General features: G+C 53.7%; 1 protein-coding gene across 2 annotated transcripts; it reads left to right on the forward strand.

Moving 5' to 3' along the window:
* The first annotated feature begins 284 nt into the window (after positions 1 to 284).
* On the forward strand, positions 285 to 16463 carry Impdh1 (inosine monophosphate dehydrogenase 1). 2 transcript variants are annotated; one of them, XM_057783579.1, is made up of 15 exons: positions 285 to 504; positions 4398 to 4499; positions 7258 to 7306; positions 9332 to 9433; positions 9531 to 9605; positions 9844 to 10050; positions 10203 to 10290; positions 11643 to 11842; positions 12451 to 12541; positions 12725 to 12820; positions 13631 to 13774; positions 13885 to 14029; positions 14297 to 14440; positions 14529 to 14612; positions 15712 to 16463. In XM_057783579.1, the coding sequence occupies exons 1-15, from the start codon at positions 335 to 337 to the stop codon at positions 15731 to 15733; spliced, it is 1719 nt and encodes a 572-aa protein (XP_057639562.1). In that variant the 5' UTR covers positions 285 to 334; the 3' UTR covers positions 15734 to 16463. The 2 variants fall into 2 exon arrangements, with proteins under 2 accessions (XP_057639562.1, XP_057639572.1); XM_057783589.1 differs by having other exon boundaries at positions 4401 to 4499.
* The last annotated feature ends 1536 nt before the right edge of the window (positions 16464 to 17999 follow it).

Below are 17999 nucleotides of genomic sequence, written 5' to 3' on the forward strand. Positions count from 1 at the left end.
AGAAGGTTCAAGAGACAGGGTATTCAGGAGGTCCTCTTCAGTTGGGTCCTTAGAGAACACATACTCTGCTCCACCTAGCCATCTGCCCACCTACTCTTAGCCTCTGTGGTAGCATGTAGGGAAGGGGCCGAGTGTGGTGTCAAGGGCGGAGCCCGGTGGACTCCAGGACCCCTCAACTAGCTCCTCCCGAGCCCCGCCCCAAACAGCTAGCTCCGCCTCTTGCAGCAGGCCCCGCCCCCTCCGGGGCGGAACTCAGGCTCTTATTGCCCAACCTGGCCCGGGAACCTCCACGCGGAGAGACTCCCGCCGCCCAGAGCTGCGGCCTCCGCATGGCATGGAGGAGACGCTCTCACCCCCACCGGAGTCCGGGCTGCTCTCGCCACTGCTGCAGGGAGGCGGAGCCGCCGCTGCTCCAGAGCCGGGAGCCCGGCAACACCCGGGACATGAGACCGCGGCGCAGCGGTACAGCGCCCGCCTGCTGCAGGCCGGCTACGAGCCCGAGAGGTGACGCCCAGGGCAAAGCGCGCGGGCGCATCCGGGGCGGGCGGCAGAGGAGGGCGCGGCAGCTCCGGGAGACCCGGTGGCGCTGCGGGGGAGGCCAGGAGCAGGTCCCCTCCACCTCCTGCACCTCTAACTTCCCCAGACGCAGTTAGACTGCCATACACCCGACTCTGGCTGGGGAATTCAGGCGGGCACTGTGCAAACAGTTCGGTGCTGCGTTACTCCGAGGAGCAGGGGAGATGTGGGCGCAGGTTGTTCTGTCGTTCCCTAAAATTTTATCTCGGGATCCGACCTAGACTGCACACTCAGCGACGCTTGGTGCAAGTGGCTCTGACCTCTGGGGTCCAAATAGGGCTTGTTGGAGTCCCGACCCAACCTTGCTTCCTGCTCAGCTCTTCTTCCTAGAACTGTCTTCAGTAGGTGTGGGTGTCCGGATTGAGTGTCTCCCTAGGACCAGGTGAAAGTACTTGCTCTTCCGCACCAGGCACTGAGATCAATGAGGCTGTAGTTGTTCACTCCCTTAAAAGACTCGGGACCCCCATGCAGGGGTCTGGAAAACAGTGGGGGAGGGCCGCTGGAGAGAGTGGGGTCAGTGAGCTGGGCCTCAAAGGAACTAGCTGGAAAAAAGAGAGAGCGACTAACTAATCTCTGGATTGTATCACAGTTTGAATTGCAATCCTACTGTCTTTCCGGTCCAGGGGATTTGGATTTCTTTCTCTACCCCATCTGCTGGTGCTCAGCAGCTTGGGGAGGTGACCTGGCAGCTGGGCTTTGCGGGGAGGGTGGTCTGGGGAATTAGCCAGGTAGCTCTGCCCAGGGTCTGGAGGCTTATATAAGAACTTTTAACGGCTTTAGGGGTTGTTAAGCCCAGCCCCTCTTGCCGTTGCAGGCTGGCTCTTTAGAATTGATTTAGGCTTAGGCAACCCCCATCCGTTTTTCTATAATAGAAATCTAGGTGGCAGGGCTTGGGGTTATTGAGGTGCCACGGCGCGAGTGGAAGCACACCAAAGGCACTTGGGTGCTTGAGAGAAGCAGTGCTCGAATTGTAGAATGTTATTTCAGAGATCAGACCTCGGCCCCTCAGACACATCCCTTTTGGGCTAGTGCCAACCCCACACCCTCCTACCTCCCACTCACCCACTTAGACTCAGCAGAGCCTATGTAAACCTAAAAGCCCTAGCCAGGCAGTATGAGATTCAAAACCTATTGGCTAGACCACCGTCTGCCTCCACCAACCTGGAGCTGTAGGAAGAGGCAAGGGTTCTGTGAGAAGTGCTGGGCTTGAATCCAGTGTCACTGCCCTCTGGCTTGAACTCGGGTGAGCCATGTCCCTTTATCCCAGCTTAACAAGGCTAAATGTTGTCATTACCTTTTCTCCCCTAAATGTGTTTTGAAATCTCGTTCCTCTAAAACAATCTCAGATCAGATAGAGTCCTCTGGGCTGCCTGCCTGAACTTCAGTGCCCTGCTGGACACTATTCCCCTATTCCCCTGAGCAGCTGGCTTGGACCTGCCCCCTGCCCTTGAAGCTGTGAGGTTGGGAGTCTCGAGGGACCAGCTGCCCTTCCTTGCTCTGAAGAGGCCCACTGGTTGCCTGGTGTCTCCTCCCCATGGAGGAAGCAGCTGGGGAATTGCAGGAAGAGGGAGGAGGGAACCCAGGGGGATGGATTAAGTCTCTAGAAAAGGACAGCCTAACCCAGCCTTGAGCCCAGCAGCTTAGAGTAACGAAGAGCCCTGACATAGGTCAAAGCAGGAGGGAGGACAGGGCCCTGAAGTCAGTAATCACTGCGAAGGTGACCCTCCCCATAGCTTAGCTTGCCAGCCTCTTCTGGGGCCCAAAGTCCTAGTAGACTGGGGCAGATGTCACATCAAAGTTACCTGAGATGGTAGAACCCAGCTGCTCTTCTGGGCCCCAGCCTTGGCTGAACCTGAACCAGAGCCAGTCTTGACTCATGCTATAGGGAACAGCGACCCACAGCAGGCTCCTTAGAAACCCAGAGAGACCATTGGGGCAGGCCATGCTTAGAGCTGACATAGTGGCTATTTCTTTTATGTCCAAGAAGGGCAGTTCAGAATGACGAGGGCGCATCCTCCAGTTGATGCCACTGTTCTTACTCCTGGTAGCCAGTTAGAGGGTCTAGTGCTGGCTCCCTCTATGTCCTGGGCTTCTAGAGTAAATCTGAGTCTTGGAGAATCAGCATTCCTGGCAAGTGCATACCAGTACCTACTTTGCTAAGAACTCCAGCAACCTCCTCTTCTTTCTGATGTGTCAGGGCCTTCAGACTCCCACCAGGACCTGCCCTTTGGGCTCTACTGGTAAAGAGGGAAGATTGGGGTCTGTTATACTACCCCCCCCACCTCCCAAAGAGGTGGCTTGGACCTGCCCTCCCTCTCCCCTCCCCCCCAGAAGACACCTGCCAATCTTCTGTAATACTTTGAGCTCTCTGGGAGACTTTTCTTTCCCTCTGCACATGGATGGAACAGCCCATGTTTTCCTGGCAGGGTCTCGGGAGGGGGGACATCATTGGGGAGGCTGGGCACCCTAGAGAACCTGGTGACTTGGAAGCCAGTGCTCCCCTGGGCCTGGCTGTCAACACACTGTTGAGAGGTAAACAAATCCAGCCTTCCTGGGATGGGGAGTAAAGGAGCCACACAGCCCTCAAGGCAGGGAATAGAGTGCCGCCTTTCCACTAGTTTTGGTGGAACTTTTGGGACCTTCAGGAGGACAGGCTAGCGGCTGGTGGAAGCTATTGATCTGCGAGTAACAGTGGCCGCTCTGGCAGCTTCCACCTTCCTCCACGTGAATGGATTTGCCTCCTAATCTTATTGTCTCTCAGACTGAAATCTGGGTCTTGCCGGCCACCCAGAACTGACCACCAAAGTTCTGTAGCATTTTTTTTTAAATTACCTGCCTCTGTCCGTCTTTGTATGCATACTTGTTTATGCCATGGCCCCAAAACCTTTGAGCCTTCCCTGGCATTCCACTCCACATTGCTATCTCAAACTAAAAGGAACTTTGTAGACTTACCTGGATCTAGACCTTTCAGGAACTGAGGATGAGTGCAGTGTGTGTGTGTAGGTGTAGGTGTGTAGTCGGACTGAGAATAGAGCCCCCCTTCTGAACTGAGAGGAGACCCAATAATTGTCCATTACTAGATTGTGGGGTATATGTGCTCCTTTATGAAAAATAATTTGAAGACTGCAGAGGCCTCTCAAATGTCAAGAGTGTCATTGCTAAGAAATGCTTGCTTCTTAGGAATTGCATGGGGTCGGAGCATCTATGTGTTGGGGAATTGTAAGTTCCCACTGATATTTCAGGGCGCTAGGATTTTATCAGGGTTGGGAGAATGAATACTAGGAAAAGGCAGAACCATGTTAGACATACCCTCCCCCACCCCTTGTCCCATGGTAGGTAATGGGAAACTACTCCTCCTGCACCTCTGTGGCCCAAGGGGCCCAGACTAGGGGTAAACCCTGTGAGGTACATTACTGGGGTTCTAGGGTACATGTTGAAGAGCAGCGAAGGGGGCGTGTCTCCGCTTGGCTTGCTGTCTTTCTTGACCTCTTTCTCTGGTCTTACATCCTTCCCGCAACTCCGGCCCTGATCGCCAGAGTCGAGGTGCTATTGCGGGTGATCGGCGTGAATGCAGCAGCGGTGGCTGGGCGAGCCTGGCTGGGCCTTTGTGCGACGAGGGGCGGAGGCACGGTCCCCGAAGGAGGGGCTGGAGGAGAGGGCGGTGCCCGGGGCGTCCCTCCGCAGCCGCAGCCCCCGCCCCCGGCCCACGGCAGCAGCGTGGCCTTGGTGCGCGTCAGCAGCAGCAGCAGCAGCTGCCAGCCGAGGCAGTGGCAGCGGGGTGGCCCGCGGGGGTGTTTATGTCGGGTCGCGGTGTCTCTCAGCAGCATGGCGGACTACCTGATCAGTGGCGGCACCGGCTACGTTCCCGAGGATGGGCTCACCGCGCAGCAGCTCTTCGCCAACGCTGATGGCCTCACCTACAAGTAAGCACAGGGATTGGCCCCACCTGGGTGCGCGCACCTCAGCTCTCTGGCCTCCGCCCCACACGTGCATGGCTGTCTCTCGCTGACGCCCTGATGCCCTCGCCCAATAAGAGTGACTTGGGTCCAGTTGGGGGCTGGGCAAGGGAAGGAAGGAGGCTCGCGCCAAGAATAGTGAGGGACGTGGCACAGCGACATCACTGCCCAAGGAGCCTTGACTGATAACTGACTAGATCCGAGGCCACCCTGCCCCCTTGCTATTCTCCTGAGCATCTTGGCCATCCTGGAGAGGCCTTAAGACCTGCAGGAAAACGAGAAGTGGCCATTCCAGGGATACTCTAACCAGCATGATCCAGGAAGCTTTCCTCCCTCAGCCTCACTGTGAAAGCAGGGAGGTACCAGGATCCCATCTCAGGCAGCTGGTTGAATAATGACCCCTGAGGGGGCCCTATTGGGCAGTAGGATGGCCCTTTCTTCCCATGTCCAGCCCAGCCCTCCTTCCACCTGCTCTTTTACCTGCCCACAGGTTGGGACTGGTGCCCTTCATGAGTATTCCGTGCCTACCCCTCTAGCCCACTCCACGTGGCATACTGGAGAAAGATAGAGACTTACCTGTCTGCCTCAAGCTTAGTTTGCATTTTCCTGTGGGCCCTAGGCCAGTTCTCCCTGCAGGCCTGGCACTAACTGTGCCTCCTGGCTGCAGGACGATGTCCCTGCCAGGAAGGAGCTTCAGAACCCTTGATTGGGGCAGCATAGTGGTGCTGGAGCGCCAATGGTGTCTGTGGCCTGTCACTTGTCATCTCCATCCTGGCTTTTAAGCATTCCTGTTTTAGCAGGCAATTTCCCTGTCACTCCCGGGGAGGGTGCCCTCCTGCCTGCCCACAGGTGAGGGAAGATTATATCTAGGAAATGCCTGTGAGCCACAGAAGGAAATGGGCCACCAAGGGAGGTCAACGCGGGATAAAATTTCTTTGCTGCTTTGGTGGTCTTTGATGATGAAAGAGGGGCTAGCTCTTTGATAGGATTTTTACTGGTCTCCTAGGGAAGTTTGTAGGGGAACTCAGTTTCTTTCTAGGCCTGACAGCAAGTTAATTGTATTACTCCTGTCTGTCCTGTGGCTTTTGTTTGCTGCACGGGAAGGGCCTCCTGCTTTGCTGAGCTGGACTCAGAGTGTTCCCGAAGTGTGGGGCATTCGCTTGGGAGTGTGTCCATCAAGGGCTTGCTATGACTCCAGGAAGACTCTGCCCATAGCATCATCGGCCTGTGGCAGTGTGTACCTAACGTACCACATAGGCCTGTTCTTCCTCCCTAGGCTTTACTTGACTGTTACCACATTCACGGTGACAGCTGCCTTTCTCTGCCTGGTCCTCGTTTTGTGGACTTCTGGCTGTCCTTTCCCATGTATGTTGGTTGCTCCTGTCCCAGTGCCTGCTCTGTCAGAACATGCCCTGAGCGCAACTCTCTGGGGTCCCTCCAGCTGCTGTGAACCTTGTGTGCCTCAGCCGCCCCCACCCTGTGTGTGCTGGGATGTTTAGCTTGTGCTGGGTTGGGTTGTGCTCAGGTCATGTTGACTGCAAACTTATGTTCAGATGCTGTGTTTTCTTTCTGTCCTGTAGGGTTGGGAATCAAGCCTAGGACCTTGCATATAATAGGCAAATGCTCTATCACTCAAGTACGCCATCAACCCAAATTCTCTGTTTTGTTTTGTTTTTGTTTGAAACAGGATCTTGTGTAGCCCCAACTGGCCTCAACCTCCCTTCTGCCTCTATCTCCCTAAAAGCTGGGATTATTGGAATGAGCCACCACACCCAGTGTAGGTTCTGTTTTCTGTGTTGAGTTAATATTTGTTTTCATCAGTACTAAGAAGCCTTTTTTCTTTTTCTTTTCTTTTTTTTTTTTTTTTTTTTTTTTTTTTTGAGACAGGGTCTCTTCATGTACTACTGACTGGTCTGGAATTTACTCTGTACATTAGGCTGTCCCCAAACTCAAGAGACCTATTTGCTTTTGCCCGCGTGCTGGATGCTGGGATTAAAGGCATGTATTACCACACCTGTCAAGACAGAAATCTCAAACCAGGCATGATGGCACATACCTGTAATCCCAGCAAGCTGAGGCAAGAGGATCATAAATCAAGATCATTTTAGACAGCATAGTGAAATACTGTTTCAAAAGGGAAAAAGGAAGCCGGGTATGGTGGCACATGTCTGTAATTACATCCCTCAAAGCAGAGGATGGGCGCAGTATTATCTTTGGCGCTATAGCAGAAAACCAGGCCAGCCTGGACTACACAAGACCCTGTCTTTAAAAATAAACAAGGCCAGGCAGTGGTGGTTTACATCCTTAATCCAGGCACTTGGGAGGCAGAGGCAGGAGGATCTCTGTGAGTCCAGGACAGCCAGGGCTGTTAAACAGAGCAACCCTGTCTCAAAAACCCCAAACAAACAAATAAACAACAGATTAAGCAGACTTCAAAGGCATTCGTTCTGTCTGCTGTGTGTGACCATATCGGAGCTTCTGTGTGTTTTCACAACTCTGGGTGACCTGCAGATTCATAGACCTGCCATTTTTGGTTGTGGAGCTTGAAGCCATCGGGACATTATGGGGGTATGGTGGGGAAGACTCCTGATGATTGAACAGCAAGGCCAGTGGCTTCCAGCCTCTCTGCTCCTCTACCAGGTCCCCACGCTGCTATTAACTCTAGGATGACAGACAGACCTTTCGGGCCTCCCGCCCACCAGTCTTTCTCATTCTGTCTCCGCAGTGACTTCCTGATCCTCCCAGGATTCATAGACTTCATAGCTGATGAAGTGGTAAGCACCTCTTCCTTTGGCTCGAGGAGGGGGCTGAATTCTTGTTCAAGGGCAGGTTGTGGGAGAGGCTTTCCTTGGGAATGTGCTATTACCCTTATTGTTGTGGGAGGAACTGGCACACGGGGCAAAGGGTTAGGGCTGATGGGGCAGAGGCATCTGGGCTTGGGGGAGATCCTGGAGAGTCTTGAGTGTCAGCCTCAAAAAGGCTTAGAGGATGCGCCGTCACCGAAGAAGTTGGAGGCTCAGAAGAGGCCCTGTGAGGATAGGGGTTGGGAGTGGCAGCTTTATTATATAGACAATGAAGATTGGCTGTCGTCTGAAATGCTGAGCAAGGATTATGCTCTAAAATTATGGGCACTTTGAATACAGTGTTCAGTGATTGGGCACTGACCCATAACTGGCAAGAGGGTTTGAAGGAGTAGGACTGGGGTGGGGGGATGGGCAGGGAGGACTTTGGACAGATACAAGGAAACACAATGCTTTTCTTTCCATGAGGGGCCTGCAGTGAGCCAAATCAATGAATAATTGGGCGTATGAGAAGAGTATGATATAAGTCAGGTTAGGGAAAAGTGCAGTGATTCTGTCTTGAATTCGTGCCCACTTAAAACGCCCATTTCTGTTGTTATTTCTGCTTGTTCTTGTCCATTCTCACGGAAGGTCTGAAAGCCTGCACACGCCCAGATCATTCATACATTGAGGAAACTCAGGTTCAGCCTGTGTGGATAGAGCTGACCCAGACAGATTTGGGGCGCGGGTGGGGGGATTTGAGCTATTCTGGGTGTTCTCTTCTGATAGCAATCGGGAAGGCTTCTGGCGCTAGCCTCTTAGGTTAGCGAGTTTACTGCACATCCTGGCTTGGTGCCAGGCTCTGGTCTGGCTGCTGGGAAGGGCTAGCAAGACATCTGCATGGTCGGGTAGGGTCTCCTTGTAGTGTGGCCTCTGTTAGGGGGCGGTGACTGCCTGTGGCCTGATGGGAGAGAAAGGTGTGATTTTCCAGACGTAGGCCCAGGGCCTGCTCATCCTCTGGAATGGACTTCAGGAGCCTGTGAGTCTCAAAAGTTTCCAGAGTCTGTTTGGGGGTTTTGGGGGTTGGATCAGTAGTTACTGGCCTGAATCTCAGAAAGATCATGGTCTAGCCTTATACACCATGTGTAGGCAGACACCTGAAATTGTATTTAGGAGGGGTGTCTCTTACTCAAAATACTCAAGACCAAATGTTTTTAGATATTCGGATTTGATTTTTTTTTTTTTTGGTGGGTGGGGGGAACATGTGCATATGGATAGTGAGAAGTCTTGGGAATGGACCTAAACCTAACCCCAGATTCATGTCTATTGTATACACACCTTACATGCTGCCTGAAGGTAATTTTACACAGTGTTTTGTCTGCATTTGAAGGTGACCTGTCATAGGAGATCAGGAGCGTTGTACCTGTGATCATGTCAGCCCTCAAACACTTTAGGTTTTAAAGCACTTTGGATCTGGGATTTTGGGATTAGGGATGTGCATGCTGTGTTAACTATCCTGACCTTTGTCTTGAGTTCTAGACCCTTAGCCATTAATGTTCCTACATGACTAACAGTGCCTTCCTGGGCCTCCCTTTGCCACCAGCGCTTGCCACCTAAAACTCACTCACTGTGCCCCTAGTGTCGCTTGACCTTGGCCTCCCCTCCCCTCCGTCTCTCCTCCTCACCTTCCCTCTCCTCTTTACTATTCTTTTTGGTCTCATATAATCCAGGGTGGCCAGGAATTCAATCTTAGTCAAGGCTAGCCTTGAACTCCTTTTCTTCCTGCCTCCTCGTGGGATTATGGACCTGGTATTCTTTGTGGCTTTCATCTCAACTGAAGCGACCGTGTCCCTGTGCCTCACGTCTCCCGTCTGACTTTCCAAGTGGAACAGTCAGCTCCCTGAGAGCTGTACCGCTCACTGCTGTGCCCCTAGGATACAGATGTGCAGGATACAGATGGTGGTGAATATTTGTTCAATGCTCATAAAACCCTTCAATGGACCATGCTTCCATCCTTAGGACCTAACGTCAGCCTTGACCCGGAAGATCACACTGAAGACACCGCTGATCTCTTCTCCCATGGACACCGTGACAGAGGCTGACATGGCCATTGCCATGGCTGTGAGTCTTTTGCCTGGGTGGGGACGGAGCAGGAACGGGCTGTGCAGCACAGAGGAGGCTAACCCTCGGCCCTTACCATGCTTCCTTTCTGTACCAGCTCATGGGAGGAATTGGTTTCATTCACCACAACTGCACCCCAGAGTTCCAGGCCAATGAAGTACGGAAGGTCAAGGCAAGTATTGGTCCCATCCTCAAAAAGATGCATCCTGCTTCATCCTTTAGCTAGCTGATGTGGATCTTAGGTGACCTTCCTCACAATGGAATATGGGCTCAGCCCTCCTCTTCCCATTGGCCCTCACCCTGTCGAGAGGCTCTGGCTTCTCAGTGGTACACCAGGGTCCCCTTTGTCCCTTGTGGCCAGGCTACATGCCACCTCTGGATTTCTTGCAGCTCTTTTCTTCTGCCTACAGAAGTTTGAACAAGGTTTCATCACAGACCCTGTGGTCCTGAGTCCTTCACATACCGTGGGTGACGTTCTGGAGGCCAAGATACGACATGGCTTCTCTGGCATCCCTATCACCGCTACGGGCACCATGGGTAGCAAGCTGGTGGGCATCGTTACCTCCCGAGACATCGACTTCCTTGCTGAGAAGGACCACACCACTCTCCTCAGTGAGGTGCTTGCAGGGCAGGGCATACAGAGTTGCAGCACAGAGGGAACTCTACCCTCAGGGGTCCCAGACTAATGCCTGTGACCGGGGACCATAGGGAGGCCTGGCTCCTTCTCTCTCACCTGCCAACCTGCAGGCAAATGTTCCTGGCCCCACAGGTGATGACGCCACGGATCGAGCTGGTGGTGGCTCCAGCAGGTGTGACCTTGAAAGAGGCAAATGAGATCTTGCAGCGCAGCAAGAAAGGTACCAGGGAGTCGGCATCCCAACCCCACTTCCTCTACAGTAGGACTTTCATTGTTTCTCAGTCTTTCAGGTTAGCCCAGTAATGGCACTAGGTCATGGGAAAAGCCTGGAATAAGCCTAGGCAGCCTGGAGCAGGATCCCTGATACTCTGCTACTGGCTTACAGAAACGCATTCCTAATTCAGTTTCTTCTCAGTATGATTTCCCCAACTAGTCCTGAGAGGTGCTTGTCACAGCAAAAGAGCTTTCTGTTCTGGAGAAGCCTGGGAAAGGGTTGAGGTGGTTGTGGTCCAGAGGCAGAGTTTGCATCTAACCTGGGTGGTCCTGGTTCCATCCTTAACAAAATCAAGGTCTGGGGAGTGCCGCTTTCTGAACACCCCCCCCCATCCTGTGTAAGGAGTCAGTTGTACGTGAGAGCCAGCAAGGTGGATCAGTGGGTGAGGACACTTGCCCCCAAGTCCAATGGCCTGACTTCTGTCCCAGGGACCCATGTGTCAGAAGGAGGGAACCAACTCTGGCAAGTTCTCTGAACTCCACGTGTGCAACATAGCATGCATGCACACACGGTTTAAAAAGGACTTACACACAGGAGCATAGCGTGGTGGCTCATGCCTGTATTCTCAATACTTCAGAGAGAGAAGCAGGAGGATTTTGAGTTCAAGGCTACATAATAAGGCCTTGCCTCAAAAAATTTACCCATTTAACCAGGCATGGTGGCATGTGCCCTTAATCCCAGCACTCTGGATACAGAGGCAGGTGGATATCTCTGTAACTTTGAGGACAGCCTGGTCTGCATCCTGAGTCCTAGGACAGCCAAAGCTACATAGTGAGACTCTGTCAAAAAGAAGAAAGGGAGAGAAGAAAAAAAGGAGAAAAAGAAAAAAAGACAGGAAAAAGAAAAAAATTACCAATTGGCTTCTTTGGGAAAGTTCTGCAGTTAAATTTACTTGATAGGGAAGTTGTGTAACTTTCACTACATCCCTGGGGGCTATTTCTTCCCAGGTCCCCAGTAGAGAATTCTTTGTGGTTTGTAATAGGCAAGGTGGATCCATGTCCCTCCCTCAGGGCAGTCTTCCATAGTTCCTTGTCTGGGTATTTTGTGCTGTGACTTGGCCCAGACGATGGAATATTGCCATGGGTCAGTGGTCAGGACAGCATCCAGGCACCAGGACAGGAAGAGCCTTAGGAACTTGCTTGCTTGGGGGAAGGTTCTTTGCTTCCGGTCCCTTGGGAAGAGGTCTAGAGGTGGGTGCTGTCACCTAGTGACTGATTTAGGTACTTCAGTGGTCTCTGGTCCCATTTTCATCCCATCCTCCTAGCCACCCCAGCACAGGCTTCTTTCCTCCCGGTTAGGGAAGCTACCCATTGTCAACGACCAAGATGAGCTGGTAGCCATCATCGCTCGCACAGACCTGAAGAAGAACAGAGACTACCCTCTGGCCTCCAAGGACTCCCACAAACAGCTGTTGTGCGGGGCAGCTGTGGGCACCCGCGAAGATGACAAATACCGCCTGGACCTGCTCACTCAGGCTGGCGCTGATGTCATCGTACTAGTAAGGAGGTGGTGGGCTAATCTGTATCGGGCTTGTGAGTCCTGTGCACCACTATTGAGCCTCCCCCCACTTTCTTTCTCTCTGTTTCTCTGGTGTCAGAATTAGGCTAATTGTAGAGCCCAAAACAAACTGTGCTCTCCCTCCAAGGGCTTTCCTCACAAAAAAGTTTATTTACCTTATATAATTACAAGCCACATTCACTGAGAAGTCCCCGCCTACCAGGCCTGAGCGGAACTTTACAGATGCTCACTTGTTTATTTTTGCAGCCACTCTTTGAGGTTGCAACTATCGTTCCCAGTCATAGATGACAAAACTGAGGCTCAGAGGAGTTCAGTGATGTCACTTGGCTACTGCTATCTGTTTGTGGTGGGAACGGACTCGTGCAGGAAGCAGGAATGGGCTGCACCTGTGAGTTAACGGCGGGCGCTTGCTAAACTTTATGACAGGCAAAGCAGGCCCTTCTGAGAGACTCCACTAAGAGTTGTCAAGTAACTTTCCAGAAAAAGAATGATGACTTTGGTTCCTGATTCCTCTGATTGCAGCAGTCTAGCCTCCTGCAGTGAGGGGACTTGTCTGTCTAGCCTGAGCTCTTCTGTCCCTATTTACAGGATTCATCCCAGGGGAACTCAGTGTACCAGATTGCCATGGTGCACTATATCAAGCAGAAGTACCCCCACCTGCAGGTGATTGGGGGGAATGGTGAGTGCAGGGTAACCCTTCTCCGTTCTTCAGAACTCCCAGGCAGTGACGTTGTTCCAGGCAAAGGGGTTGAGGGCAGGATGGGCCTGGACCAGCACTTTAGGTTGGGGGAGGTAGAGGGGGATCCTGGGCAGGGTGGGGACACCAGCCTCACGTTCCTCTTTCTGCTTCTTCCATCCCCAGTGGTGACAGCAGCCCAGGCCAAGAACTTGATTGATGCTGGTGTGGATGGGCTTCGTGTGGGCATGGGCTGTGGCTCTATCTGCATCACCCAGGAAGGTGGGTACCCATAGGGGAAGAAGGAAGGCCTGCCATTTAGAACCCTCCTTGTCCATGGTGGCCTCCCACCTCACTTTTGCTCTGTAGATACATGAGTATCTGCCCCAGTAGGCCTTTCTCAGGAGGTCGGTTCAGGATGACCTGCTTTACCTGTCTTGGGGTAGTTGTGGGAAGAGGCAGGTGGTGTAGACAGGGCATGTGGGTTTTGGGAGTGGACCAACCTGCTTTCCAGACCTGATTGCGGAGATTGTGTCTGGAGGTCCAGGGTTGGGGTGACACTTTTCTGTAAGGTGTGTGTTGGAAGGCAGCTGAGGGCTCGGATTGCATTTATGACCAGATCATGCCTAAGGTGTGAAGAAAACATATCTCTGAACATGCAGGGCAATTAGAAACCCACACTGTCATGTGTGGCAGTCAAGTGGAAACCCCGAGAGAGGAGGGGGAGGGAGGGAGGAGGGAAGAAATAAGAGGGCAAAACCAAAGGAGGCATAAGAACCCAGCTCTGGTATTGGCTGCTGGTGCGGAAGACTCCTTCACGGGAGCTGTACCCTCCCAGCTGATGCTGGAGGCCACCAGTCTAGTGGTCCTGTTTTCTGGAGGCTGGCACTGATCCCCCGTTCCACATCCCCTGTGATACTGTCGGTAGGTGGCTTAGGCACCTAGAACGACATTGCCCCCGCTGCTGCTGTTCAGTTCTGCCTTAGGCCTCAGACGCACCATTTCCCCCCATCCCTCCTCCGTTAGTGGTGATTGACACGAGGGGAAAGGACCGCTGACTCAGGTCTGTCCTATGCATCCCACTTTCCCCAGTGATGGCCTGCGGCCGACCCCAGGGCACTGCTGTCTACAAGGTGGCTGAGTATGCCCGGCGCTTTGGGGTGCCAGTAATAGCTGATGGTGGCATCCAGACCGTGGGCCACGTGGTCAAGGCTCTGGCACTCGGAGCCTCCACAGGTGAGGAGGGGAGCACTCAGGATTGGGCAGGTGGGGCTGGGAGCCAGTGGGACAGCTGGAATCCTGTGGAGGAGGGGGAGGCATTCATCTCTCAACCCTGACCTCTGTAGTGATGATGGGCTCCCTGCTGGCCGCCACCACGGAGGCCCCTGGCGAATACTTCTTCTCAGATGGAGTGAGGCTTAAGAAGTACCGGGGCATGGGTTCCCTGGATGCCATGGAAAAGAGCAGCAGTAGCCAGAAACGATACTTCAGGTTTGTTCTCCTGCATGCCCTTGACCTCAGGTGGCAGCTACCCCAGGATCCCCAGTGTTAGAAGCTTACGCACATGCGTAAGTGGCAGATGCAGCCTGACCTGACCAGAGCCTGGGGTACTTGGCCTGGAGGCCACATTGTCTCTGCTGTTGCCTAGCATGTGGCTGTGACCACTGTGGGGATCCTCCTGGGTGGTACCCTGGAGAGATAGGGTGGGGTCCTCTGAGCCTTGGGCTGCTGGGCTCAGCCTCCCCACCCTCCTTGCAGCGAGGGGGATAAGGTGAAGATCGCACAGGGTGTCTCGGGCTCCATCCAGGATAAAGGCTCCATTCAGAAGTTTGTGCCCTACCTCATAGCGGGGATCCAGCATGGCTGCCAGGACATTGGGGCCCAAAGCCTGTCTGTCTTGCGGTGAGTGTTGTAACTTGAGGGGGCAGTAGAGGGACTTGGGAGGTTCTTTCTGGGACACTCCTGACCTATTCATCTGCCTGCCTCCCAGATCCATGATGTACTCAGGAGAGCTCAAGTTTGAGAAGCGGACCGTGTCGGCCCAGATAGAGGGTGGCGTGCACGGCCTACACTCGTAAGTCGTCGCCTCTGCTGGTGCTGGGTCGGGCAGGTTCAAAGCCCAAAGGTTCCAGGGGACACGTGACCTTTCTGTCACCCTGTCTGCAGGGCCCAGTTCACCCTGGAACCTTGTCATGGAGCCCTTATTCAGGCTGATGGCTAGCCCTGCCCAGGCTCCTTAGATCTTGCTTGCTCAGGAAGCTTGGTGGCTGGTAGCCGGGGCTGGTAGCGCTGGGCTCTCGCTGGTGGCAGCCCCAGGCAGGCAGACAGGCAGGCAGAAAATGGGGGCATGAGCCCTATGGTGGGGAGATGGGCAGAGAGACAGATGCCAGGCCCAGTGCTGGTGTGACTCTGGGTTGGGGGCCGAGCTAGTTGGCAGCAGTAGTTGTAGGCATGCAGCCTGCCCTGGTCAAGAGGACGCATCTCCCCAAGCGTAGGCGGGCATCTAACTTGTCTCTCTTTCTGCCCTACCCTCCTGTAGCTATACCTTTCTGCCGTGTAAGTAACTGCGCTGCCGGGGCCAGGCGTAGAATAGAGCAGGGGCAGTCTGGGTGGGCTCTGGGCTGGAAGAATGGGAATTGGGGGGGAGGTAGTGCTCGAGTGTAATCACGGGGCATAGACCCAGTTGGACCCTTCTGGTCCTAATTCCCAGATGGTGGAGGAGGTCACCACTGCCCCTCATCCAACCAAAACATAAATCTCATTTCGAGGTACCGAGAGATACCTATGATACCGGGCCTGGGGCTACCCCATTACGAGAGGCCTGAGTCACCATTCATGGGGGGCACAGCGGAAATGGGGCACCGGTGGCTGAGCTAGTTGAAGTCTACTCCGTGAGGACGGCTTTGCTTTCCTGAGCTGGCTCTTCCTCCTGGGCACCAAGGGCAGTCCACTCAGGTGTGGCAGTGGCTGGAAGGAGCGTAGCTTTCTCTGGGACTGGCATGGTTTTTCACGGAGCCCTGGCCAAAGGAAGACAGAGGTCCAGGTCACCTCTGCATCTTCTGGCCCCCTGGCTGAGAGGCGAGCCCTATAGCCCCTTGCCTTCTTCCAAGAGGACGCTGGGAAGGGAATAGGATTTCACACCTTCTTAGTTCCCGCTCACTTTGCCTTCACAGTTACGAGAAGCGGCTGTACTGAGGACAGCAGTGGAGGCCAAGGCGGTGGAGGGAGCGAACCCCAGGGCCCCACTCCCGGAACAGCCTCCCTTCATAACTGAGTGGTCCACGGATTTGCACTACGGGTTCCCCGGCTCCTTTCCAGGGAGAGGAGTGGAGTCCCTGAGAGGACTATGGCCCCTCTCTGGGTAACCCCACAGAGTCAGGTAGCTCCCTGTGCCAGGCTGCCCCATGTGATCCTCTGGGCTCCCCCTTCTTCAGCCCTTTGAGCCCAGCCAGCCTTGGCTCTCAGGCCCTGTGCCTGCCTCAGGTCTTTCTCGCTGCAGTCTGCTCTGGCCTAATGTCCAACTCTGACCCCTGGGGAAGGTGGTTCCTCCTGGCTTCTCCTCTAGGGCACCTCTCTTGCTGCCCCCCCCCCCAGGAAATGGTGCTCTCCTGACCCTGCCTCTGGCCCACCCCTGAACTGCTGTCCACAGCCATGTGGCACTTAGGGTTCCGGACCTTGGCCAGGGGAAGGTCTCTGCCCCCTTCCTCTGGCTTTAGTCTCCCATGGGCCCTACTTCTCAGCCCGCTACCCACCCCATCTCTGAACCTGGGGAGGGCCTGATGATGACCACCTGCCCTTCACTCCTGACTCACCATAGTTCCCAGGTGTACTGTTCCCACCCTCTCCTCTCAGCTGCAGTTGAAGGCTTTAACTTTGCACACTTTGGGGTCACAATCGCATCATTGTATATTAAATAATCCAAATACATCAGTTATCAATGCCTGCGTCATCCTGTTTCTGTCTGTTGACCACTGGGTGGCTGGCCCCTATCCTGTAGTAACTGGGAGTCCCGTCAGGGCCTGGCCTCTACAGGAAGATGAGGAGCAGATACGATACTTAAGGTGTCTTGATGAGGATGGGTTATATGATTGGAAGTCTCCCAGGCCCGAGGCAGCCGTCCAGAGCTAGCTCCTGCAACTGGGAAATATCACAGCAAGGTTCATTGTAGCTCCTACTGCAACCTTGGACAGGTGGGGGTACAGTATGGAGGTCGAGCAAGGCAGACAGATGGGTGAGCTATCATTCTTGACTGTGATTCAAGACTGCTTGCAGCCTCTGTCTCCCTGCAGAATGGATGTTGCTCTCCAAAGGCTTCTGAACACCCTCTAGAAAACACGTCTGGACATTCTCGCAGGAGAGTGCAGCTTGCTCGGATGATCTAGGTGGAAGACCAGGTCTCTAGAGTTGAACGTCTTGAGACGTTCACCTTGTTTTGCCATGCTGCTAATAGAAGTTGGCAGTGGTTGCAAAGCTGTCCTACCTTGGCATAGTCACCGCTCAGATGGACAGAGAGGAGGCTGTTCTGGAAATGCCCCAGTGGCAGGGAAGATCAGAGGGTAAGGAAGATTGTGGTTTGTGATGTCTACCAAGGTGGGGTTTCATAGGGCCAGTTGACATACCTTGAACATGGCAGCTCTCACCCAGGCCCCACTCGCAGCAAGCCTCTTGGCTATGGACCTGAAACTGTTGAGTCTGCACCAGGTTTTTACTCCAGTGTCTTCCAGCTTTGTGGCACCCTCAGGACTGGGAGGAAGATTTGGCACCTTCAAGGCTGCTGCGGGAGCTGTTCAGAGTCCCCGAAAGCCTTGTGCCCTGGAGCCTGTGGTCCTGTGGGCACCTAACAGTCAACGGTGACCCAGCTGGTAGGCTGATGCTTGGGTTCCACAGGTGGTAAAAGATGAAGGATGGACTAAAGGAGAGTTCCCTTCAGGAGCAGCACGACCCATCCATCGAGGTGGGGTAGAGGTCCAGCCTTTTAGACATATCAAACCAGCTCATTCTGAATCAAGCTGGTGTGTGAATCAAAGGGAGTCTCCCTTTGAATTAGACCTTATTGGCCAACAGAGCTGACATTAGAATAGGTTACTTTGCAAGCTGGTGAGCCCCAGTGGTCTGGAGTTTCATTAGCATTGACTGACCTTTCTAGAGGAAGTTCTGGCTCAGGAAGTGTCTTAGTTTCTTTTCTCCTTGCTATGATAAAATATTCTCAACTCAAGATTCATGGTGAGGAAGTCAAAGCAGCAGGGTCTTGAAGCCTTAGGTCATAAGGAAGAGAGAGGGGAGTGATGAGTGACCCCAAGCCTATGGAATGGCGCTATTCACATGGTCAGGTTTTCTCACCTCAACTTAAGATACCCCCCCCCCCCGCGCGCGCGCGAGACATGTCCCAAGGCCCATCTCCCAAGTGATTCTAGATCTCTTCACATGGAAAGATAGATTGAAACATACTTACTGTGATGTT

The sequence above is a fragment of the Chionomys nivalis genome, chromosome 1, assembly GCF_950005125.1.
Source record: "Chionomys nivalis chromosome 1, mChiNiv1.1, whole genome shotgun sequence".
NCBI classification, from domain to species: Eukaryota; Metazoa; Chordata; class Mammalia; order Rodentia; family Cricetidae; genus Chionomys; species Chionomys nivalis.

Bases quoted from the DNA above. Each gene is read 5' to 3' on its own strand.
- Impdh1 (XM_057783579.1), top strand. From the start codon at position 335: ATGGAGGAGACGCTCTCACCCCCACCGGAGTCCGGGCTGCTCTCGCCA. The intron at 505-4,397 runs GTGACGCCCAGG...GGTGTCTCTCAG, and splicing joins GCCGGCTACGAGCCCGAGAG to CAGCATGGCGGACTACCTGA. The intron at 14,613-15,711 runs GTAAGTCGTCGC...TTGCCTTCACAG, and splicing joins GGCGTGCACGGCCTACACTC to TTACGAGAAGCGGCTGTACT.